The sequence below is a fragment of the Hibiscus syriacus genome, unplaced genomic scaffold (assembly GCF_006381635.1).
Source record: "Hibiscus syriacus cultivar Baekdansim isolate YM2019G1 unplaced genomic scaffold, ASM638163v2 tig00001478_pilon, whole genome shotgun sequence".
NCBI lineage: Eukaryota > Viridiplantae > Streptophyta > Magnoliopsida > Malvales > Malvaceae > Hibiscus > Hibiscus syriacus.
Genome location: NW_024061874.1, coordinates 5,375,869 through 5,402,302, shown reverse-complemented (window position 1 = coordinate 5,402,302; position 26,434 = coordinate 5,375,869). Strand labels below are relative to the sequence as shown.

Here is a 26,434-nt window from a genome sequence, read left to right as displayed (position 1 = left end):
ATCTAAAATTAGGGTTTTTAAAACCCTAACTCATTCAGCCGCCGTCGCCTCTAGCAAACTTTTAGCTTCCCAGCCGCTGGTCAAGTTGCCCTTGTCACCACCAACGCCGAGCCATCGAGCCATAGAGCCGAGCCACCGCCATCAAGCCGATCTACACCAAATCAACAATAAATAGCACTCAAGAATCCACCAAATCAGCCATCCACTAAACTTATTTTTTAAATCAAATAAAATCCCAAAATTTCGGTATTATCATTTACTTTACCCTACCACTATTCGGACACTAGTGGAACAGCCACTATTCGGCAACCATAAATAAACAAGAGGGATTTTCAAACGAACGAGGGGAACAAAAGAACATAAAAAATAGAGAAGCCATAGATTAGAGGGGGCTTCGGTGAGAACAAAAAAGAAAAAAGAGATTGGGATAGATTAAAACAAAGAAAAATACAAAGAAAACAAGATAAAGGAATATCGAACCATTACCGACGGTGTTGAACGCTTCATCTTCTTGCCGTCCGTGAAATCTCGAAAGCCAGAGAGGTAGTCCTTTTTACTATTGTCTTTGATTCGGGGTGGGTATTGGTGAAGTTTGAGTAGAAAGGGAGAGAAGAAATGATAAAATGGCGTATGGAAGGGGGAGAAAAGGAAATGAGAGCTAGGGTTTACATATAATTTATAATGATGTATTTAACTCTAACTCAAAATTACGTCGTTTTGGGAACTAGGGTTTTCCCTGAAATCGGTTTATGGGCTAATTACGCATGAGGGCCCTTTCTTTGTAAAATTTACGGTTTGGTTACTAATGAAGTTTATTTTTTGTGATTTGGGTCTGTAATTTTATTTTGTTTATTTTGTTCTAACTATGCCTTCTACCTCTTATCTATGTCTTATTATTCTGGTATGGTAATTAATTTCCCTATTTCTGGGATTCATTATATTTACTTTCACACGTAATATATGATAATACTTATATATTTATTATCTTTAATATTTGGATATATTTAGTATATAAGTATATATATTATTTATCTAGCACTAATATGTGTTTATTGTCACGCCCCCATAACTTCGACGCCTCACACCGTCGGAATATCAGAGTCAAGGTCTGACGGGTCGTGCGGCCTTAGACGCTTTAGACGCTCCTCGTCTTCTCGGCGACTAAGTAAGCCTTACCCAAGCTAAGTGAGTGTGCAAACTCACAAAGGTTGGAACCAAGCCCTCAAGGCTTCGGATGCGGAAGCTTTAGAATGCCGACAAGGTCGGACTATCGTGTGGAAGTGCTAACACGAAGGTGCTACTCCTGGCCACCAAGCTAGGCAACAAGAACAAAGAAACTAAGAACTCAGAAGAATAGAGCAAATGCCTCAGAGCTTTATACTCTCTCAAAGAGAAGAATGGATTGGGTGATTACAAATGAGGAGGAGAGCTCTCTTTTATAGTTGAGCTCCTCTCAATCAATGGCCTAGATCATTTACATCAACGGCTAAGATTTGCCCAATTAATGACAATCCCCTAAATCAGGAATTACAAATCCTTCCTAATTACATCCATTAGTAGGATTCTTTCCTTGGATAGGTGTTCACACTGGATATGGTAAGATTTTCCCACAATATCTTCCTGATTTTGCTGCCTCTTGCCATATTTACCGAGCTTCTGTGATCATCTTCAGATATGATGCCACTTTCCTTTTCTGCATGGCCAATGTGAACGGGCTATAGCTTCTCCAAGCGATGGGCCAAGTCTGGTGGCTTTGGCAAGCCCGATAACTATCTTGAGATTCCCTTTCGGACTCTTGCACCAATGTCTTAGCAAGCCCGATCTTCTGTCTTGACCTCTGTCGGACACTTGCACCATGTCTCGGGCCCAGTTCTAGCCCGTGACACTCTCCCCACTGAACTTAGCGACGCCCTCGTCCTGCACTCAACGATCCTGGGCAACACCACTCTGGATAATTTTCCTTGCCTTGGCTTGTTGCGGTCTCCCATACGAACTGCTTGCCTTGGCTTCTGCCGCATGTAACTTCACGATCCCTCGCGCCATACTTCACATCAACTTGGTTGCCTTTCGACGCCTTCGCTTGCTCATGTCCCCCCATAAGGACTCAGCCTCCCATAATTGCCTCGACTTGGACCTCCTTGTCCCTTGCGGCAAAGTCTTGGATCCCATCCAAACTTTGTTCCTTCCGCGTTAAGAGTTAGGTCTGCCGACCACACTCACTTAAAATTGCAAATCAAGCTCACAAAAACACCCCAACCGGATAATATTCGATTTATCCATGGTCATCCTGACGGAGCAAAAACTTTCTCCATGTCCCATTTTACCACAAATAAACCAAAATAATGGAAATTTTCATATTCAAATCTGACAAACACTTCTCCACCATTGACAACTATTTTTTTCACCTTTTTAGGGGTTTACGAGTGTCAAGAGCACTCGAATACGCATAATCCCTTATACCCAAGGGAGATATTGGATGAATCGTATTCTATAAAGAACCAACAAAATTTCCAAAGTGTCTAGCCACCCCTTCTGACATATACCAGGAGGAACATCATTCCTAAGATCCAAAAGGGACAGTAAGTTGGGGTATAATAAAGGATCTCGCCAGGTTTGAGTCGGTACAAAATCAAAAGATGTGAGTTAAAATTCCATGGATCACCCGCTTCCACTTTATCCATATCTACAACATGATAAAAACGAAAGAGAAATCGATCTTCACCTATTTCTAAGATCGAAATACCTCCAAGAGGACACCAAACATTCGCAAGAGTGGTTCGCATAGAATGGAAATGAACAACGTTGGTGGTAAGAAATTTACCAACAAAATAATTCTCGAACGAAAGACCAGGATCCAGAGTACCAGGCCCAACTGAATCTCACTATCCTCATTATCCTCAATTGTTAATTCTGCAGATTATTTTCCTTGCAGATTCCAACACAGAACCAGGAGAGACGAAAACAAAGAAGGAAAATCGTGTCTAACAAGCAGAGATGGATCATGCTAAAAGCAGAGATGGATCATGCTAAAAAGCAGAAGTCGTGCTAACAAGCAGAGAAGGTCGTCATATGAATCTAGTTAGTTATAAAGAGAGTCAGATGATTTTTTTATAAATGTTGATTTTATTTTAATCAAAGTAAAAAGCTAAATGAAAAGAAAGAGAAAAAAATGATAAACTTCATTAATTGCTATATCATAAATATTTATTATATAAGTGAGGGACACTATATAAGGATATGAAGTGAGAAAGAAGAATTTTATTCTCATATTATCATTCATTGAAAATATGAATAAGTGATGCCTACTCTTCATATGGATCTCTTGTCAACTACAAAGAGAACGGATGATTTAATTTACAAATATTTTAAAAAATTTAAAAAATTAAAATTTTAAAATATATTATCAAACTAATGTTAATTTTATTTTAATAAAAAATAAATAGAAGAAGAAAGAAATGATAAATTTCATTAATTTTATATTATTTCATTAATACGTGTGTCATAATATAAGTGATGAGATATAAGGACATGAAGTGAGACAGAAAAATTCTATTCTCATATTATCTTTCATTGAAAATATGATAAATATATATCTACTCTTCGTATGAACCTTTTGTCAACTACAAAAAGAGTTAGATGATTAAGTTTAAAAGATAATTTTAAAAATATATTTCGTGCTAAGAAAAATTTAGTGTAATTTTATCGACGAAGTTAATTACACAAATATTTAATCAACTCAAATAAAAGACTATTAATATCTAAAGATAAACGAATAAAATTTTACAGAACTTAGACAGGAGCACAAAAAATAAATTGATGAGTTGAGAAAGTCTACGATAAATTGATAAGCATCTTCTTCTTACCTTTTGGTCCAATAAATTATTATACAAGATAAAGATTACATATTGTCTTTTGAATTTAAATTTTTTGTTCAAAATTTCACTAGTGCGAACTTGTAAGTTAATTATGCTTTATAACTTTATATATTTAAACACATGATTATTACTTTGATTTATTCATTATTAAACAGTGTATTTCTGGATCTGAAATTTATTTTTGGTGCACATAAATTCCATGGAGGGACTTTGATAAATCAAGATTTATGATAAATCTGGATGAATTAATAAAAAGGAACAAAACAGAAAAAAAAATTTTTAAAGATATTTACTTAATCAATCTCATTCATGGCTGATGGAAAAATATGTCGACTAGCTATTAATTTGTTCATATGAAACCAACCTAATATGTCCAAGAAAATACTCAAAAGGTAAAATTGTATGGTTTTGTTCAAATGTCTATCGTTTTTCAAATGATTCATTACAATTTACAAACATATCATCTAATAGTTTTAGATATATATTTATATATAATGTATATTATATATTTTTTATTTTAAATTTTGTATATGATATTTTTGAAGCTCTTTGACATACGATGATAACCTAATCAAGTAAGAAATATTTATATTATATATATAATCACAATATTACTTAGGTGGTAGGGTCAACCATCTCATTTAGTTAATAGTGTCGACCATATATTAATCAGGTGGTATAATCGACTATATATTATTTAGGCGACAGAGCCAATTGTAGACACTCGTTTTGTCCGGGTCAAAAATATATATTATAAATTATTATTATTATTATTATTAATTTTATTACATATGTTTGCAGGCCCAACATTCAAACCCAACAATACAAGGCTCAAACAAATTACAACCCCACAACCCCAACAAGCCAGAAGCTCAACTGCAACATCAACCTACACAACAACCAGATCTAGATCAGAGGCCCAGGAACTAACCCGGATTCGACCCATCTAAAATTAGGGTTTTCAAAACCCTAACTCATTCAGTCGTCGTCGCTCTAGCAAACTTTTAGCTTCCCAGCCGCGGGTCAAGTTGCCCTTGTCACCACCAACGCCGAGCCATCGAGCCATAGAGCCGAGCCACCGCCATCAAGCCGATCTACACCAAATCAACAATAATAGCACTCAAGAATCCACCAAATCAGCCATCCCACTAAACTTATTTTTTAAATCAATAAAATCCCAAAATTTCGGTATTATCATTTACTTTACCCTACCACTATTCGGACACTAGTGGAACAGCCACTATTCGGCAACCATAAATAAACAAGAGGGATTTTCAAACGAACGAGGGGAACAAAAGAACAAAAATAGAAGCCATAGATTAGAGGGGCTTCGGTGAGAAAAAAGAAAAAAGAGATTGGGATAGATTAAACAAAGAAAATACAAAGAAACAAGATAATGAATATCGAACCATTACCGACGTGTTGAACGCTTCATCTTCTCGCCGTCCGTGAAATCTCGAAAGCCAGAGAGGTAGTCCTTTTTTACTATTGTTTGATTCGGGTGGGTATTGGTGAAGTTTTGAGTAGAAAGGGAGAGAAGAAATGATAAAATGGCGTATGGAAAGGGGAGAAAAGGAAATGAGAGCTAGGGTTTACATATAATTTATAATGATGTATTTAACTCTAACTCAAAATTATGTCGTTTTGGGAACTAGGGTTTTCCCTGAAATCGGTTTATGGGCTAATTACGCATTGAGGGCCCTTTCTTTGTAAAATTTACGGTTTGGTTACTAATGAAGTTTATTTTCTTGTGATTTGGGTCTGTAATTTTTATTTTGTTTATTTTGTTCTTAACTACTGCCTTCTTACCTCTTATCTATGTCTTTATTATTCTGGTATGGTAATTAATTTCCTATTGTTATCTATTTCTGGGATTCATTATATTTACTTTCACACGTAATAGTATGATAATACTTATATATTTATTATCTTTAATATTTGGATATATTTAGTATATAAGTATATATATTATTTATCTAGCACTAATATGTGTTTATTATTAAATACTATAACTTCAATTTCATTTCTAATTTTATTTTGGTTTCTTTTTTTCATTTTTTTATATTCGATGAATTGATTCACTTTCCATACATCTTGAAGGCATCTTTTAAAGTTCCCCTAAGATTTTGGTTGCATTTTACCATTTTCCGCTATTTTATTTTATTTTATTCCTAGTTTAATCCTACCTTAATTCATGCATCATTTCCATTTGACAGCTTGCACATTGCATTTATTTTAGTCTATATATTACTATTTATTCCTTTCATTTTACCTTTTGTATATATATAACATACGTGTGCACTATTATCTTTGTTAAGTATTTAATTATTACATATATGTATGTTTATATTAGGCGATAATAATAGTCGTGACATGTTGTATACTATATATCTATTGTTTTGATTTTTTAAATTTAATCCTCACATAATTGGATTCCTGTTACTTTTATTTTTATCATATAGTGTTATGTATGTTTATTATCTTTATTCTTATTATTATTTGGTCTCTGTCATTTGTATATATTATATCATATTATTCATTGTATATATACATATATATATATATATATATATTAATTTACCCTTGTATATTTATATATTACTAACGCTTATTTTTTGTTTGACTTTATTTATTTATTCATTTTATAAGATTCTCAATTTATATTCGAATTGCATTTTTTAATCAACGATGAGGGAATATTCTTTAGGATAAGAAATAGTCGAAATAGTTTTTCCGATGGAGAATTGCTAATCTCGAGATTTCTTTTCAAGTTAAAGGATTTTCTATTTAATTTGAAGCAAATTAATTAAATTTCAATAAACGGATCATAGTTTAACTTTATATTCGATTCATCATTTACACCATTACGAACGTGTGTAAGTGACAGTACCAATTTTGGGTATTGTGAGGATGCTAATCCTTCCCCACGTATAACCGACTCCCGGATCCTTTTAAATCGAATCTTTGGTAAACGCATACCAGTTTTTGTCTTAAAAAATGATTTTTCTTAAAAAAAATTTAAAATACGTTTTCAGGTATTCAACATATCTAACCTAAAGGTTGATGGCGACTCCCTATCCAATTTAATCCAAATCAATTCATAAATCCCCAATTTTTCCAAATTAAAGACGTAACTGTTTTTAAAATAATAAACAATTGTTCCACCTAAGAAATGGTTATGACAGCTTGACGACTCCACTGGGATTTTTTTTAGAGAGACAGGTTGTTAGTCGTTTACACATTATTCTTATAGTGGAAATTATGAGTTCGAGTCTTTAGTTAACTTATGATCCTTTTATTGAAGTTTTTAATTGCTTCATTATTTTTATTGTCATATAACATTTGAATTTTTCTTTCAGATCTATCCAAGTTTTTGTCGAGAGGTTTCATTTTTTTAGTAAAATGGTTGAATGTTCCTCCTCACACACATCAAGCGCATTTGCATAATATAAGCTTTATACCCGAGCTCTGAACCCTTTCTAAGTGAGGGTGAAAGCGACGCCTTCGTGGGAATTTATTCTCCGTATAGGCCTAGCAAGTAACCTTCGGGATTCATATACATTATGTACTCGTGTGAATTTATTCTCCGCATAGGCATAAGGGAATGTATCCCCTCGAATTGAATTCATTCCGCTCGAAACCTGTAATGGGTGAGGATAAGGGTTTGGCAGCCCAAGGGGGCACCGACATCAAGGACAATTTGAGTATCTTTTCCTGTTAGAGCCAAAACCATGCATATAGTGAACCGTAGAATGATCACCCTAGGTATAGACATGTCAAACCTCTGTCCGTCAGTAGGTACCCAAAATAAGTGTACACAAAGGATGAGCGTTTCTAAACCCTTACCTTTTTGCTTTAAGTTCGTAGAGTATATTTTTCTTTTCGAATAAAAGCATGCGAACTATATATCATGCGGTTAAGATTATTTTCTTGAAATTAATCATTTGGGTAGAAAGCATGTCTGGGTAGGATTACTATTTAATTAAAGCATGTTCGGGTAGATATCATGATTGGGTAGGTGTTATTCATCTTTGAATAACATTTTTATCTGTATTGATTATCTTACATGTACTAACTAATTTTTTTGTTTATGTACACTAACTATTTCTTTTGATTATATCATTTTCATCTTTCTTTGCATTGCATTGCATCAACATAACATAATGCAAAAGTGTTGATTCGTAAAGGGATACTCAAGTGGAAATTTTGCACAAGAAAAGATAAAAAAAATCAAGCAGTCACATACACATACATGCGCCGAGGGCTAAGAGAAGTCCAAATACCAAAATGAGACTTGTTCAAAGATCGTGCAACATTTGAGATTGGAAAACTGATCCTTTGATCCAAGAAGTAATCCAATAGTAGATTCTTATCTACGATCATCTCATAACTAGTCATCAAGGAGCGACGTACTGACTTCAGCACCGCCGAGGCATTAACTGAATTAGTTTATAGAGCATTGAGGGGCATCAATTACAAAGACGAATATCCAAGACGAAGCAGTGAGCTCAAAGATCGTGCAGCATTTGAGACTGAAATGATCCACGAATCCAAGGAGTAATCCAGCAATAGATTTTTATCTATGATCATTTCATCGTTAACCATCAAGGAGTAATGCACTTCAGCACCGTCGAGGCATTAACGGAGTTAGGCTACAAAAAACTTGAGGGGCATTTCAAGGATGAAGATCTAAGATGAAGCGATCCATTTCAGGCTCAACATCTAAGCGAATACATGTCTGTAAATTGAAATGTCTTGTAATGTGAAAGCTTTTATCACTGGTGAATATCGTTCTACGATATCCATCGTTGGGATCAACATTTTGCATCTGCATTTGCGTCTTTGCATTTTGCATCTGCATTTCATTTTTAAGCATTTTCAAAAAAAACATGGAGCTAATTCATGAAAGATTCTATAAAGTGGTCCTAACCACATGACACCACATAGAAGCAAGAAGCTGAAATCAGTACAGTGTGAGCTTGTTCAGCTGGTTGTAAGACTGAGCCTTCCAGGATGATATGAGCAAATAGTCCCCATATCCTGAGGGTTACGATGTTGATCTCATGTGCAATGACCACATAGGAAGCTCCAGACATTCCGCTGAAAACTGTAAGGCACTGAAGCGCAAGATCCAAAACATAATGGATTCAGCATTAACAATCGAAGAAAGATGGAGGCATGGCATCTACCACATTGCAATGAGAGCATTGTTTGAACACGCTTTTGTTATGTCTTTCATAATTGTTTAATCTTTTAAACGACTGAACTTATGCTAACTTCTAAGGTGGAATAATTGAACGAGTTTTAATCTTTAGTTCTTCAAATATCGAATAAATTAAGGATCTTTTAATTCTTCAAAAATTATGGATTTTTGACATATGGAAAGATTATACCGTTCTTATCCTGTCTAAACCCCAAAAATAAAATACTTTGATTCTTTACCCAAAAAACTCATGGTCATGACCAAAAGACCAGATTTTGACATTACCTCACTTTAAAACTTTTGAATATTGCCTTTATCTTTTCGATACACAAATAGCCATGCACATACCTTTATTTGAGTCAATAAAGTCACACCATTATCTTTTTAGACGCAAAACTAACATATTTATACCAATAAAGCCCAAGGCATTAAGTACAAGATGTTCACTTGAGCATGAACCTTCCCACCAAAAGACATAACTTGGGGCATCTTGCATCAACTTCCTGAATATGAGCCTGAACATTGAGACATGCTGGGAACAAGAAGCAAAAAGTAGAATTAATTCCAAATAATTCTATCATGTATTAATTACATTGTTTCCATGTGAATAGAATTAATCCTGAAAATCTATCCCCCTGAGGATACCTCTTCTGCAAAGACTTTCGTGTATGAGATGATGAACGGCTTTATTTCATTTATCCATATATTTATATATATCCCTTGTTGTCCCCTTTTGAGACTATAGTATTTTTATTCTGATTTAACCCTACCAAAGACCCTCCACACTAGGGGGCAAGGTGGAAGAAATCTGCTCATATGAGTGAAGACATCAATCCAGAGGAGATACCAAAAGGTGAACCAGATGTCAAGTGCGAAGATCTAATCAGAACAAAAAAAAAGAGAAAAAGAGAAAGCAAATGAAAAGAAAAAACAAAGAAAAATCAGAAAAAGAAAAGCAAATAAAAAGGGACAAGAATTGACTCAAATGACACATCAAACTTCAAACTATGAGATTGATCAAGCAATCATTCCAGAACCACTTCACTTGAAGATCATAGAGCATTTAGAGAACATCAAGAGAAAGACATACGAGCATATTCAAATTGAGCAAGAACAGGATTGAAACATCAGAAGGAATTGATCATTGGTTAAGTACCCTTAAACACTTGTTTGGGCCTACTTATCCCTTTCTTTCAACCATGAACCATGTCCTATATTACGTGTCTTAAAAGTCCCTTCTAATCATACATGTATTTCTAAACATAAGAGACTATCTTCAGATTTCATTCTGCCCATCAGGATTAATCTTTATTTGCAAAAGGTTTTCTAAAATCTTTAATATATGATAGGAAAAATAACAAAGGGGAGCTCAAGACGTAAATTCTTAATGACGTTTTGAAACCAAAGGAGGATTTGAGTTGAAAACCTGAAAAGGCGACTCGAATATAAAAATTATGCAGCTGAGGCGATCACATAATTCCTTGATAAGACATTGCACAAACCGAGTGTCACCATGAGAGCTGGGAGTCGAAGAACACTTCTAGTAAAGGAGTATACAAGCTACCCCATAATCAGTGAAAATCAAAGGAACAAGAAGGCCAAACCATTGACCAAAAACACCTGAGACATTTTACCCTTTCCTTACTTAACCATTTCCCAAAGATAGCTTTGATCTTGACACTTGTCAAATAGCTATAATTTATTGAATGATTAATAGTGTAATTAATTATTGATATTCAATGAACTCATATTTTATGATTTGTCAATTGTGAAACCTAAAAAGGGGCAATATTTTCAAAATCTTTGATTAAATATTTTTTTCAAAACTCTTCTAATTAATTTTCAGATTTTGAAAATAAAAGAAGATAAACACTTTTCAAACAAGACAATCTCTCTAGAGTGGATCTTGTTAAATGACATGTGGCTCTCAGACACAAAGCTCATGCTTAAAATCAGTATTGAAGCAATATATGAGGAATAATGGGGAATCTTTGAAGATTCAACATCAAATGTTGAGGACATTTGAAGATTCAAAATTAAATGTTGGAGAATCTTTGGGGATTTAAAATCCTGATATGAATTATCAGATCTTCTGAAGGTATTTCCTCCACCAGCAAAAACAATCAGACTATTAGTATCCTTTGATGTTGTTTCTCTCAAAACAAAATGCTTTCCGCTTGAGACAATTTTTTTTAAAACAAATTTTGTCTCATTTGAGACATAAAAATCTTTGAGTTTGTTTCTTTGGAAACAAAATTTTGTCTCTTTTGAGATAGCTTCTTTTGAAGCATCATCTTTGAGTTGGTTTCTTTTGAAACCAATATCCCTTAGATGGCCAAGACTCATGAACAGATGAACAGTGTCATCACCTGACAAATCTCCTCGTTATGTATGAGCTATGTCAACTCAGACGACCATCCTCATCACATGAACTGTGTTATCACCCTTAGATGGCCAAGATTCATCATAGTATGAGCAGTGTCATCCCTGACCAGATCTCCTCATCACGTAGGAGCCGTGTCAACCCTGGATAACCAATATTCATCATAGTATGAGCAGTGTTATCACCCTTAGATGGCCAAGACTTATCATAGTATGAGCAGTGTCATCCCCGACTAGATCTCTCATCACGTAGGAGCCGTGTCAACCATGGATAACCAAGATTCATCATAGTATGAGCAGTTTTATCACCCTTAGATGGCTAAGACTTATCATAGTATGAGCAATGTCATCCCCGACCAGCCGTCCTCATCACGTAGGAACCGTGTCATCCCTGATAACCAGCCGTCCTCATCACATAAGAACTGTGTTATCACCTTTAGATGGCTATAAACTCTTCATCACATATGGGTTGTGTCATCACCTGACATGATCTCGTTATCACGTAAGAGTTGTGTCAACCTTTGATAACCAGCCGAAATCATCAGGTAGGAATCGAGTTATCACCCTTCATAAAGATGGCCAAGAACTCTTCATCACGTATGAACAGTGTCATCCCTTGACTAGATCTTCTCATTATGTAGGAGTTTTGTCACCCTTAGACGACCCGAACTCTTCATCACGTATGAGCAGTGTCGTCTCCTAAATCAAACAACAAATCTCAAAACTAAAAAAGAGAACCGAACAAAAATTGGTTGTCTTTTTTGTCTTTGCCCTATTCTTGTTAACACAAGAATGTGCAAAGAGGGGGCAGCTGTAGACACCCATTTTTATCCGAGTAAAAAATATATTATTAAATTATTATTATTATTATTAATTTTATTGCATAAGTTTGCAGGCCCAATATTCAAACTCATCAATAAGGCTCAAACAAATTACAACCCCAAAACCTAACAAACCTAAAGCTCAACTACAACATCAACCCACACAGCAAACCGGATCTAGACCAGAGGCCCAGAACCGACCCGGATTGACCCATCTAAAATTAGGGTTTTTAAAACCCTAGCTTATTCAGCCACCGCCGCCTCTAGCAAACTTTTAGCTTCCCATCCACCGGTCAAGTTTCCCTCGTCGCCACCAACGCCGAGCCATCGAGCCAAGCCACCGCTATCAAGTCGATCTACACCAAATCAACAATAAACAACACTCAAGAATCCACCAAATCAAACATCCACTAAACTTATTTTTTAAATCAAATAAAATCCTAAAATTTCGATATTATCATTTACTTTACCCTACCATTATTCGGACACTAGTGGAACGACCACTATTCGACAACCATAAATAAACAAGAGGGTTTTCAAACGAACGAGGGGGAACAAAAGAACAAAAAAGAGAGAAGTCATAGATTAGACGGGGCTTCGGTCAGAACATAAAAGAAAAGAGAGATTGGGATAGATTAAAACGATGAAAAATACAAAGAAAACGAGAAAAAGAAAGACTGAACCATTTCTGACGGTGTTGAACGCTTCATCATCTCGCCGTCGTGAAATCTCGAAAGCTAGAGAGATAGTCCTTTTTTACTTTTGTCTTTGATTCGGGGTGGGTATTGGTGAAGTTTTGAGTAGAATAGGGGAGAAGAAAGGAGAAAATGATGCATGGGAAGGGGGAGAAAAGAAAATGAGAGCTAGGGTTTACATATGGTTTATAATGATGTATTTAATTCCAACTCAAAACTACGTCGTTTTGGGAACTAGGGTTTTCCCTGAAATAAGTTTATGGGCTAATCACGCATTGAGGGTCCATTCTTTGTAAAATTTACATTTTGGTCACTAATAAAGTTTATTTTCTTGTGATTTGGGTATGTAATTTTTATTTTGTTTATTTTGGTCTTAACTACTTCCTTTTCCTTCTTACATCTTATCTATGTCTTTATTATTTTGGTATGGTAATTTATTTCCTATTGTTATGTATTTCTGGGATTTGTTATTTACTTTCACACGTAATAGTATGATAATACTTATATATTTATTACCTTTAATATTTGGATATATTAGTATATAAGTATATATATTATATAGCATGATATGTGTTTATTAAATACTATAACTTTAATTTCATTTAATTTTATTTTGGTTTCCTTTTATTTTTCTATATTCGATGAATTGATTCATTTTCATATATCTTGAAGGCATCTTTTAAAGTTCCCCTAAGATTTTAATGAAGTTTATTTTCTTGTGATTTGGTATGTAATTTTTATTTTGTTTATTTTGGTCTTAACTACTTCCTTCTTACCTCTTATCTATGTATTTATTATTTTGGTATGGTAATTTCCTATTGTTATCTATTTCTGGGATTCGTTATATTTACTTTCACACGTAATAGTATGATAATACTTATATATTTATTACCATTAATATTTGGATATTTAGTATATAAGTATATTATTATATAGCACGAATATGTGTTATATTAAATACTATAACTTTAATTTCATTTCTAATTTTATTTTGGTTTCTTTTTTTTATTTTTCTATATTCGATGAATTGATTCTTTTCATACATCTTGAAGGCATCTTTTAAAGTTCCCCTAAGATTTTGGTTGCATTTTACCATTTTCCTTTAATTATTTTATTTTATTCCTAGTTAATACCTTAATTCATGCATCATTTCCGTTTGACAGCTTGCACACTGCATTTATTTTAGTCTATATATTACTATTTTATTCCTTTAATTTTACCTTTCGTGTATAATATATATATATATATATACACGTGTGCACTATTATGTTTATTAAATGTGTATTATATTACATATTTAAATACATTATATGCATTATATGCATTTATATCTCTGTTAAGTATATTTTTAATTATTACATTATATATGTTGTTTATATTAGGAGATAATAACAGTCGTATGACATGTTGTATACTATATCTTATTGTTTTGTTTCTTTTCTGATTTAATCCTCACATAATTTGATTCCTGTTACTTTTATTTTATCATATAAGTATGTTTATGTATGTTTATTATCTCTATTCTTATTATTATTTGGTCTATGTCGTTTGTATATATATATCATATATTCATATATGGTGTGTGTATATATATATATATATATATATATAATTTACCCTTGTATATTTATATATTACTAACGCTTATTTTATTTTGTTTGACTTTATTTATTTATTTCATTTTATAAGATTCTCAATTTATTCGAATTGTGTTTTTTAATCAATGAGGAGGGAATATTCTTTATGGATAACAAATAGTCGAAATAGTTTTTCCGATGAAGAATTGCTAATCTCGAGATTTCTTTTCAAGTTAAAGGATTTTCCTAATATTTAATTCGAAGCAAATTAATTAAATTTCAATAAATGGATCATATTTAACTTTATATTTGATTCATCATTTACACCATTATGACAACGTGTAAGCGATACAGTACCAATTTTGGGTGTTGAGGGTGCTAATCCTTCCCCACGTATAACTGACTCCCGAATCCTCTAAATCGAATCTTTGGTAAACGCAGACCAGCTTTTATCTTAAAAATGATTTTTTAAAATTATTTTTAAAAGACGTTTTAGATATTCGACCTACTAACCTAAAGGTTGATGGCAACTCCCTATCCAATTTAATCCAAATCAATTCATAAATCCCAAATTTTCCAAATTAAAATCGTAACTGTTTTTAAAACAATAAACAATTGTTCCACCTAAGAAATGGTTATGACACCAAATGATATACAAATTAAAGCGCAGTAACAACTTAAAACAACTCAAGCTTTATCGAAAAAGTTAAGAGAAAAACTTTTACTAATAAAAAACACAATTAATATAATACCTTTACCCTACTACTTTTCTCTTATCTATCTCTAAGTTCTTTTTCTCTAATTCACACTTGTGACACTCATTTTCTTCTTTTTTTTCACTCTTACTACTATAGTAAAACTCACACTTATTATAGATTTTAGTGGTTATTTGATTGTTAACGTATGTCAACATATTATCCATTTAACGTTATACATATCTAGATTCTTCTATAGATAATTTTAGATATAATAAATATTACAAATATCTAGATTATTTTATGATATTTCTAGATATCTAATTTTCTATATTAATCTAGAATATTCGTAAAATATATTTTCTAAATGATATTATATTTATGTGTGCACTGGATTTTAACATTATATCTCATGGTTGGTGTCATGACTTCTATTTCTATTTTCACATAGATAAAAAAGCACCAAGATTAACTGAGAGTGTTTATAATCTTGGTGCGTATCATTTAACTCGTGTATCTTTTGCCTTTTTTGGTTGTTCGTCACCTAAAATTAACTTTGTGTGAAATTTACAGTTGATGTATACAAATGCGCAGCTTTGGTACGTTATCAGAGAATATATCTCCAATTCAGAGGTATACTTCATGAGATATTTTGGTGTTTTGGTTTATATACTTGTTTGTTACATATAGCGTGTTGTGAAGTTTTGAGTTCTTAAAAGGAAAATTGGCATGAATTTATTTTTTAACTTGGTATTGCTTTATCAGTATACATTGTCCTCGTAAATACGAGTGTACTCCTTGCTCTGGTGTGTGATTGCTCATACCTGCAAATGCAAGAGTTTGTGTATACTTGTGTTCTTATGCATGAATAGTTTATGTATTATAAACTTGTGTAATTTCGGTTATATTATTGCATACATGTTTGTGGATTAATGGATTCATATTGATAAGTTTAATGAAAGGCAAATAAAAGGTAATTCCTGATTTTATTTTATCTCTTCATTCTAATCGGAGGTCATTACAACCGAAAACACAAAACTTGTTGTTGCCCAGGATTTAACTGGAGACCTTTAATACGTAAGACTAACGTGATAACCACTACACCACAGCAACCAGCCTTAAGAAGGATTTACACAACCTCTAAACAATCTCACTAAAACAAAACAGGGACCGTCATTATTTGACAGTGGGAAAAATAAAAGCCAAGCAACAAGAAAACAAACAGATAGCTTCCGAGAAATTTCCCCCGTCTCTCAATAATTCCATCATAACTGTGTTTGGATAAGATTGACCATTCATTTTCCCCCTCGTGCTTCCTATGGAAAGCTAAAATCTATTAAACCCCACCTATTTGGATCTCATGATACATACAAGTGTAGCTTTTGGACATATATATTGTTGAAGCACAGTGAGAGATAATTGTGGAAAGGAGGTTGGACAGATTCAAAACGGTGGTGGACTGATCGTTCGGTCATGATTTACCTCTTCTGATTCGAGTAGAGAATTGTTAGTCAGGGTGAATTAAAATCTGTACATGATAGAAATTTTAAAGATAAAGATGATGATTGATGTTGTAGTGGATCCTACTAGTATTATTTATTATTGGTATAATATATACTACATGAAGTTATATTATACATCACATGAAGCACACAAACAAGAAAAGAAAAACAAGAACATGTCACTGTTTCTTTAATTGATAAGCCACTGCCACACCCATTTCTCCTTGTCCCGTATTCCCAAACTCTATAGTTCTATCTAACATCCCACCAAGCATCTTCTTGTTAATCTTGATATCATTCTGGTGTTGGTCAGAGCTCTGGGGTTGTTTCTTCACAATGGCTAGTATTCTAAAATCCTGCATGCAATCGATGTTGAAAGCTGTGAACCTGATAATGGCAATGGTAGGGATTTCTATGATCCTATATGGTTTTTGGATGCTCAGAGTTTGGCAGAGAGACATGGCTGGCTCATCTTTTGAGGACTTGGATTCCACTGCTCCATGGTAATTTACATCAAACTTCTTTCATGGCGCGTTTATGTTGTGTGTTTACTGATCTTACTACAATTGCAGGTTTATATACACTTTTCTGGGCACAGGCGTCACCTTGTGCCTACTAACATGCCTAGGCCATATTGCTGCAGACAGTGCACATGTCTATTGCCTTTTCTGTGTATCCTTTTAGCTTCATTTGAATTCCTAAACTTCTTTATTGATGCTGGTTTCCCCATTTTTGTATTAGTAAAACTTGTTTTGCAAGCAATGTTTGCTTTTCTTTAATGGTATAAAGTACATGGTGATAATCTCAGTGCTTCTACTGATAGAGACTGGAATTGCAGCTGATATACTCTTAAACTCTGAGTGGGAAAAGGTATGAGATTCCCCCCCCCCTTTTTTTTCTTCATTTATTCTCTCTCGATTTTAAGCATTTTTAGTTTCATCGTTGAGATCAGGATATACCCGAAGATCCGACAGGGAGATTCCATGATTTCAAACAATTTGTGGAGTCTAATATCGACATGTTCAAATGGATCTTCTTGACTATTTTCTTAGGACAGGTAACTTTGTCTGCACATTTTATGGGTTACCAATGGTGTTTCGTTACGTTTGAGTTGTTTCTTCGCAGGGACTTTCGGTACTATTCGCTATGGCACTGAGAGCCTTTATCCCCAACCAACGCTCAGACTATGATAGTGATGAAGAATTCACTCAAGCTAGGATGCCACTCATAAGTAACCATGCTCAACAACCTGCTTATGTCATTGGAGAACCTCCTTTTGCAAACAAGAATGAAACTTGGAAACGTAAGAAATCTTTTCTGCTTCCCCGTTTCAATCTTTCTATTTACTCTTTGTTGATCTAATTTTATTTTTTATCGATTTTTACCGAAAACAGACAAAATAAGTGAGAAAAAGGGCGTCTGCAATTGTGTGTATCATCCATAAATAACGAGGGAAACTGAGAAGCAGAATGAAAGCAGAACTCACCATGGGACATACTACCAAGTTAGGGGCACCCTTGATGCTCATACCAGACTTAGTGTGGTTAAATCTGTAAATTTGTGTCGGCTTGTTGAGTCGATTTGTATTATATAGATTTTGATACGTTCGTGTTATATATTTTTATTGTTTTCTTATATCGGATGCATATTTGTGTTCGAAACATGATATTGTCGACAAAACAAGTTAAAGCTATAAATCTTACGCACGTTATTTGCCATTTTGTTTATTTGATTACAAGCATTTATGCAACGAGTGCAAGGAGCAGAATCAGAACATTACTCATACTGATGGAAATGGAAGCCTTGGCATGGGTGACAAATCAAAGGATGAGCTCTAAGAAGAGTTATTCCAGCTTTTTCCTCCATACTAACACCACAATCTTCGTTTTCTCCATCTCCGACCTTCCAATCAAAGCATTGTATCAATCGGCCGAGGACTATCGGGACGAGCAGCAGTGCCAGTGAAGCTCCAGGGCAGCTTCTCCTTCCACTCCCGAAAGGCAACAGGCTGAATTGTTGTCCCCTCAAGTCCAAAAACTGGAACTTCCCTTGTTGCTTCCACTCTTCGCTCGAAAGCTCCGGTATAAACTCGAGCGGGTTCTCCCAGTGTTCGGAGTCCCTCCCGAGAGTCCACAGATTGATGAAAAGCCTCGTTTGTTTTGGAATATCGTAACCGCCAATGGTACAATCTTCTGTCGACTCTCTCACGACTAATGGTCCAGAAGGATGGAGCCTCAGTGTTTCCTTGACTATAGCTTGGAGATATGGAAGTTTTGCTATGTCGGATTCTTCCAGCATTCGGTTTCTTCCGACCGAGGAGCCAATCTCTTCTTGTGCTTTTACAATCACATTCGGGTGGTTAATCAACTCCGATAGTCCCCATCCTATGGTAACCGCAGATGAATCCGTCCCAGCCCCGAAAATGTTCTGCAAAATCATAATCAAAACAAGAATATGTATGAGTTCTGTCCTTGTGAATATAAAAAGTTACTTGCGGTAGACTCATTTACCATAACAAAGGCCTTTATGTTTTCTCTGGTCAATCTCATCTCGGCATTTTCATCTTCTGATATGTCGATCAAAAGATCGAGTACGTCTTTCACCGTGTCGCTGTTGCCTGCGGATCCGCTCTCATTTCTCGCCGCTTTATGTTCCGATATTACATTCTCCATCAGGATATCGAATTTGTCCCGGACATTCTTGAGTCTTTTCCTATACCCTTGCAGGTCCAAGTTCTTACAGAACCAGAATGAATCCGCCAAATTAAACTTTGTGCTGAGGCTATTCATCTCTTTTACTATTGCCTGCACTTCACTGGCCTTGTCTTCTTTATCCGAACACCTCTTGCCAAGTAGCATTCTCGATATTACGTTGTTCGTCAGCTTCATCAGCTCCGCTCCAACATCAACCGCCTCCCCTGTCTCGGCTTTCTCCCGTATTAATCTCACAAATATGTTCGTCTCGTCGTGTCTGATCGAAAGCAATCGGTCTAATGTCCGAGGCCCCAACAGTTCAGTCATGCACAATTTCCTCATGTGCTTCCAATAGGGTCCATAAGGTGCCATTGCCATATCAGACGTACCATATGTAAGGTAATCGAGATTCGAAAGCTTCGGCCGGTTTAAGAAGCTAGTTTCATGGTTCCTGAAGAAATCCTGCGCCAGTTCCGGGGAGGAAATAAGCAGACAACGGTTCGATCCGATGTAGAAGTGAACCAAAGGTCCGTAACGGTTCGAGAGCTTGTTAAGAGCTTGGTGAGGTATGGGGCCAAGGAGGTGCATGTGTCCGATAACCGGAAGTGCTCGCGGGCTCGGTGGAAGCTTGCCTCGCCTTTTGCCGAGGATGGCTCGGAGAAGGATTATGGTTACCGACCAGATAAGGAAGGCAAAGATGAAGAACTGTGAATCAACCATGGTTGAAATATGAGTTTGAGTTGCAAGAACGTGGTTTCATAGATGTTATACAAGTTCAAATGCGACATTTGAGATGAATTTTTTTGGATGGTTAATAGTATATAAATCAATCGTACAACACTAGAACATGAATTTTGAAATTCTTGGACAAATTAGGAAGCTACAAAACAAGAAATTTATTCCATTATCACTTTGATGTACTAAAAGCATCTGTCTGATGCTTGCATTTCTCCTACCAATTCTGCTTAATCCTAAAATGGATGCGTATATGCCATGGGTAAGAATATATATTAAAATCCCATAATTCGTACACTATATTCGAATAAACTAAATGAATCCTAAAAACCCGACCGTTCCATGTTCATCTCAACTACAAAAAAACCCAAAAAAATAGCCCACACCCATGGACCACATAGCATAGTTCGTGCACATGGACCACAAAACAAACCCTAAAAAATATAAACAAATATAAAGGAACATGAAGGTACGTACAAATGATGCAAGCAGGGAATCTAAATCTGCCACTAGAATTTGCGAGGTCACAGCCAAAATTGATGTGAATACTATGCTAATATTACGGGTGATGTTTAGTTTCTTGGCATCAATAATTGAGAATCTTGACGATTTCTTTATTCACGAGTTCGTTTTCTTTAAAATAGAAGATGAAAGTTTAGAACTTTTAAGGGTTAAATTGATAGAATGTTAAAATATAAGAAGTTAATCTTTTAAAATTAAGATCAAATTAAAATTATAAAAGTTCAAAAATAATTTTCAATTATACTAATTTTATTAACTATCACATTATTTATCATCAGATTTTATCGAAAAAGATAATAAACTTGTATCAAATATCAGTTAATCTAACGAAATAAGTCAATAAATATCTTAATTAAAGTTAAAAGTTCGAATCATAATGTCACGAATAGAATAAACTAAACTATATTAATTATTGAACTCTATAATATTCAATGTAAATTAATAGATTAACGAACAGAATGCGACAGGCTGACAGCAAGCTCGAGAAAAGAAGATAGGGCAAGATATGATTTTACAGAGGATTTGTTAATAATCAAGCATAACGCTATACAAGTCATGTACAAATGTACTAAGTACAAATGTACTAAATACAAATTCATAAATTGTAGATGAACTACCAAAACTTCAGCACCAGCCCACAATAACTGGGGCATGATTTTTTCTTCGTATGGTGAGAATTGGGAAGAAAGCATTTGCATACAAGATTTGCTAAAATTTGCCAGATCGAGCGATGTCGTCTTTTATGCAATCGACGAGAATAAATTACTTGGGATCAGTAAGACGAAGGCGATATTATAGACTATAGTTATCAGCGTACGTGGGAATCATAAGTATCAAAAATGGTATCAGGGACAATGAGTGGCAACTTATCTATACATGAAAAGCCTTATAAGATTCTCTCTTGTCACCGTAGCCATGTCAATTATATCCCGGCTGTCTGTATATACCCAGAGATCCCCGGAGTTAACTCTCTTGAGATTATCACGACAGAAAGGACAGGACTGTGATCTTGACCGCCTGCAATTCGCTGCAACAAATTGTTCAAGGATTGCAAAAGAAAAAAATGGCATCGAATACATATCATAGATAAGACGAGAAACCATTATTATTCAGCTCTACTTTTATGTTGTTCGGAACTTTGATCATACCAGAAGAGAAAAACGATAGACACCTATACTATACAGTCAAACAGTATGGATCAATCAAGTAGATACTGATGCCAAGACGCTAGATTTTAGGCTCGAATACAATCAATTATTCAAAAGCATTTCAGGCTCAAGATGACATGTTCAAAAGTAATTTGGACTACCAGATCACATTTATGGTTCCCTCTACAAAAACGTAAAGGATGACCCTGTATTTTTTCTATTTGACATGATACATCATTGTATGTCTTAACCATAAGTTCCAAAGATTCAATTTCAAATAGCATTGAATGCAAACAACAAAACGATAAAGGTCCTAAAGATGTCATTATTGTCTCTAAAGGGTATTAGCGGAACATCAGGACTGTAAATCTATCAACTCTTGGGATGTCAAAACAGGAAAAGTTTCAAGGATGTCTAACGAGAAAAGAGTAAGGGGATTAAGGGGGTGGAAGAGGAAGAATACCAGTCACGATAACATTTCAAGCACATGATGTGGTTGCAATTTGGTAGCAAAATTTTATTGTCCGTCTCCATGCATATTCCACATTCTTCTCTTTCAAAATCATCAGTAAGCTGCCTGTACTCTTCATCTTCTACGACACCTATCCAGGCATGCTTTCTGTCTTTTATCTTCAGTATCAGTGACACCGCTCAGAAGTTGCTGCAAAGAGGGATAGATAACAGCTGGACACATAGGAATCGATAAGCATTCGGATAACATAAGAACTACACTCTGCAAATTTACCAAACAATCTGACAGAGAAAGATACCATAGAACTCTCTGATGCTCGCTTTCTTTTCATGCGTAGACATAGTGGTAGTTCCATCAGCATAAACCTGCGGAACGTGATAGGATGACGAAATCAGCTTTTCATCATATAAACATACGGGCTAAACATAGAGTAAAAAAATACAACCTTGTAAATTATTCTTAACAGTCCAAGGGCTCCTGCAAGGTGAATGTCGGTCCACTGCACCAAAAACAAGAAGAGGTGCGCGGCTGGACTGTATGATTCTCATTTGAAGGCATGCCCCATCGTGCTCCCTTGGAAAATCCGACGCCCTGCACCTTGCGTTGTACGATACGATGTTTAAGCCGATGAAGAACATAATTATGATTATTAAGCTATATGGATGAAAATACATCACTATTAGTTTACGCAATAGCCAAATAAAACTTTTGTCCGATATTTGATTTTAGCTCCGTCCTACATTGTTCAATAATAATACACAATGCCATATACATAGAATAAATTGCGGCTAAATTGGGCTGCAAGGCAGTGTAACGGTCTCTTAAGGTCACCGCTACAGCGCAACGGCATCCGAAATATAAAGTCATAACTATTTTTAAGGAATAAATCATGTTGTAATGTTGGCAACAGCCTGATTTAGTACTATAGCTGCGAAAGCTGAATCATACGGAATTCAACAGTACCATTCATTCCCAACATAAAAACACCACCAAAAAGAACCCAAACCATGGAGAAGCAAGAGAAGAAAAACCCCATAAAATTTTCCAAGACTTACAGAGTATTGCATGTTTATCAGCTTCCAGCACTTTCAGAGAGTCTTTGAAAGATTCGCATAACCTGTGGACATCCCCCTCGGCCCCAAATCCCGATCGATTCTCCACCCGAAAGAACCCTTATTTCCCTTTCCAAGCTATTCGTGTGTTTGGGGGTGGGTTCTGAACTATAAGGTGGCAGTGGACAGACAAGAACTTGTCTTGAAATGAGGTGAAGCGCCTTATCCAACAAAAATGTCGACTTTATTATCTTTTTAGACTCCAATTTCATGGATCTTTGGATATTTTCCTCTCCTTTGTGGTTTTGTCTGCCACCTTTCACCTTTTTTTCGGTTGCTTTTGTTCTACGCATTTGCTCGACATTGACATTCTTTTGTATTTTCTAAAATGAAATTATATTTTTCAAAAACAAATATGAAATTACAAAGCTTTTAATAACCAATTTTATTATAAAATCATAATTAAGTGTTAGATATTTTAATAACTATCTAATATGATGAATAATTTAAAAAAAATTAAATATATATTGTTTTTTTTATTATAGTCACCATATCATGTCAAATCCCAACAACTATGTAATTAGCGAATATATTTGTTAGAGTTAATGATTGAGCATAAGTATGGATTTTTTTCATTAGCTTTTATGTTTTTCCAATGTGGGTGCAATGATAAATGAATGGGAATATAATCCGATATTATTTTTTTCTCGGTTTCATATACCTTTTAATTAAACGATATGTGTTATATATTTAGTTTTAGTGAGTGAATCTTCTCTATATACACAAAAACTAAAATTCGATTTCTTTAAATAAAAAAAAAAAAAATTACCAGTTAAACCAACCAATCCAGTCCGCTATTTCTTCCTGTGCATGTGTATTTTTACTGAATACAAATTGTTTCTTAATTAATGAATAAATAAAAAAATTATACGTTTTATTGTTATTAAAAAATATTTTATATTATTGATTAAATATTTGATTGATATTGTTGTTTAACAAAAGATATATATTTCAACATACTCAAATATTCATTTTTCTTTAATTATAAATAATAAAAAACATAAATAATGTACTTATCATGATATAGCAGCATTTGTTTCATGTATTTAAATACAATTATCAATTGTAAGAATGTATTAATATCCTTAAGATGTGTGTTGTCTTGCCCACCAATCCGCAACATTTTAGGGAAAATAGTTTTGCTTTATAGGGTCACAATTTTTTCATTTTTCTTTTTATGACGTTTTTGTAAAAAGTCAACTAATCTAGAGAAGATGAAATGTAAATGTTTTGGTACTGATTTTATTAAAATGATAGTATTAATAGACAATCAAAATACATGACTAAAAGTATAACAACACAACAAAACCCTATTCATATGCAATGGGATAAGGAGGAGGTAGGGTAGTAGGCTGCCCCCAACGTCAGGTTGGGAGCAGCTTCCGTATAAGACCTCCGGCAGACAGAAAATTAAAAATAAATATAAAACACAATGCATGTATAAATAAATAAATACATAGTTGAACAGTATTTTTATGCAGTCTTCAGATGCGCGTCTGTAATGGGAAGTACCTGCAAATAAATCACTGCGTAAAATTCTCTGCAAATAGACAAAAACGTAAGACCCTGGATATTTAAAAGAGGAAACATGAAGAGAAAGATACACAGAAGTCAGCGATAGCAAGCTACGAGAAGGAATAAAGGGTTAAACCTAAAAACTAATGCATACTACTCCGCTACCCTAGTTCTAACCCTTCATAAATTCCAATGTCAGAACGTATGAAAAGTAGGAGTCATGGAAATTACTACAAAGGCATTAAAAAGAAGACATAGATGCTACCCTATGACTGTGACCCCACTACTTGGCTATCCTAGTCTTAAGTCTCCATACTTTCCTATCAGAGGTCATGTCCTCGGTAAGGGCTAAATCCAATCTCAAGCAGTCTACACCTCCTTGGTCATCCTCTGGTACCGTGTAAAAGCATTCTCATTTCTGCGACCTCCATCCTCCTTACGTGATCTAAATTAAAGAGGCGTTTTAAAGATGAATTTGACTTTTAGTATCAATATATCCATATCAAAACTATGTTGTTTTAACTACGCCATCATTAATACTATGATTATATTAATTGATAGGATAAAATACACAAATGATCCTCGATAATAGGATACTATTTTATTGAGTTCTTTGACTATTAAAAGTTACAAATGGTCCTATGAGTACGAGAGTCGCTTGTTGAGTCCCTAGACTATTAAAAGTTACAAAATGGTCACTCAACTATTCATTATGTTCCAAATTCATCCTTTCCATAAAAATAATGGTATTCTGAGTTAAACGTTAACATATTGACTGAGATATGATAGTTGTTTGAGATTTTGATATCAGATTTATCATATCTCAGTCAACAGGTTAACGTACACCCAAACTGTTGTCAAATTTTTAACAGAAAATGACGAGTTTGGAAAATATCGAATAGGAGTGATCATTTGTAGGTTTTAATAGTCATGGGACTCAACAAAGTAACTCTATATAGTTAAAGGATCATTTTATAACTTTTAATAGTCGATGGCCATAATAAAATAATATCCTATAGTCGAGGGACTATTTGTAAACTTTATCCTAATTATAATTAATTATGAAGTATATGATAAAAAACAAAATTTAATACATTAATTATATGAATTTATAACTAATGATCGATTTGATAATAAACAAGGTAAGTTTGAATTATTTGACAATAATTATTTTTTTTGGATAAATGTAATGAATTTATTATTCAGGAAGGCAGCAAACTGTCAATAAACCAGAACAACAATCCCACCAAATAACCAGGCCATAAAAGTAAATACAAAGTAAATCAATTCAGGCCTAACCGTTGAACAGCTAAACAACAACAGCTATATCAATCCCCAATCGCCACACAGATTACTGTTAAACATTATTTTTGCGAACTTCATCCTTCCCATGCAAGCGCCATCAAACCACATCCTTGACTCCATCAAATCAACACCTGCTCAGGGACTGCCTACCTTGGAAAATCCTAAGATCATCGCATTCCACG

General features: G+C 34.4%; 2 protein-coding genes and 1 pseudogene across 2 annotated transcripts; 1 reads left to right on the top strand and 2 right to left on the bottom strand.

Moving 5' to 3' along the window:
• The first annotated feature begins 16,924 nt into the window (after positions 1–16,924).
• LOC120127098 (tetraspanin-19-like) lies at positions 16,925–18,283 on the top strand. Its single transcript, XM_039145103.1, has 6 exons — positions 16,925–17,253; positions 17,323–17,422; positions 17,540–17,620; positions 17,703–17,807; positions 17,876–18,053; positions 18,145–18,283. The coding sequence occupies exons 1-6, from the start codon at positions 17,087–17,089 to the stop codon at positions 18,192–18,194; spliced, it is 681 nt and encodes a 226-aa protein (XP_039001034.1). The 5' UTR covers positions 16,925–17,086; the 3' UTR covers positions 18,195–18,283.
• Positions 18,284–18,492: 209 nt separating this feature from the next.
• Positions 18,493–20,184, bottom strand: LOC120127088 (3,9-dihydroxypterocarpan 6A-monooxygenase-like). The gene is made up of 2 exons (XM_039145093.1): positions 19,261–20,184; positions 18,493–19,177 (listed from the first exon to the last, which is right to left on the bottom strand). Exons 1-2 carry the CDS (start codon positions 20,161–20,163, stop codon positions 18,527–18,529), a joined length of 1,554 nt encoding a protein of 517 aa, XP_039001024.1. The 5' UTR covers positions 20,164–20,184; the 3' UTR covers positions 18,493–18,526.
• Positions 20,185–21,357: 1,173 nt separating this feature from the next.
• LOC120126856 lies at positions 21,358–22,958 on the bottom strand (annotated as a pseudogene).
• Between the last annotated feature and the right edge of the window lie 3,476 nt (positions 22,959–26,434).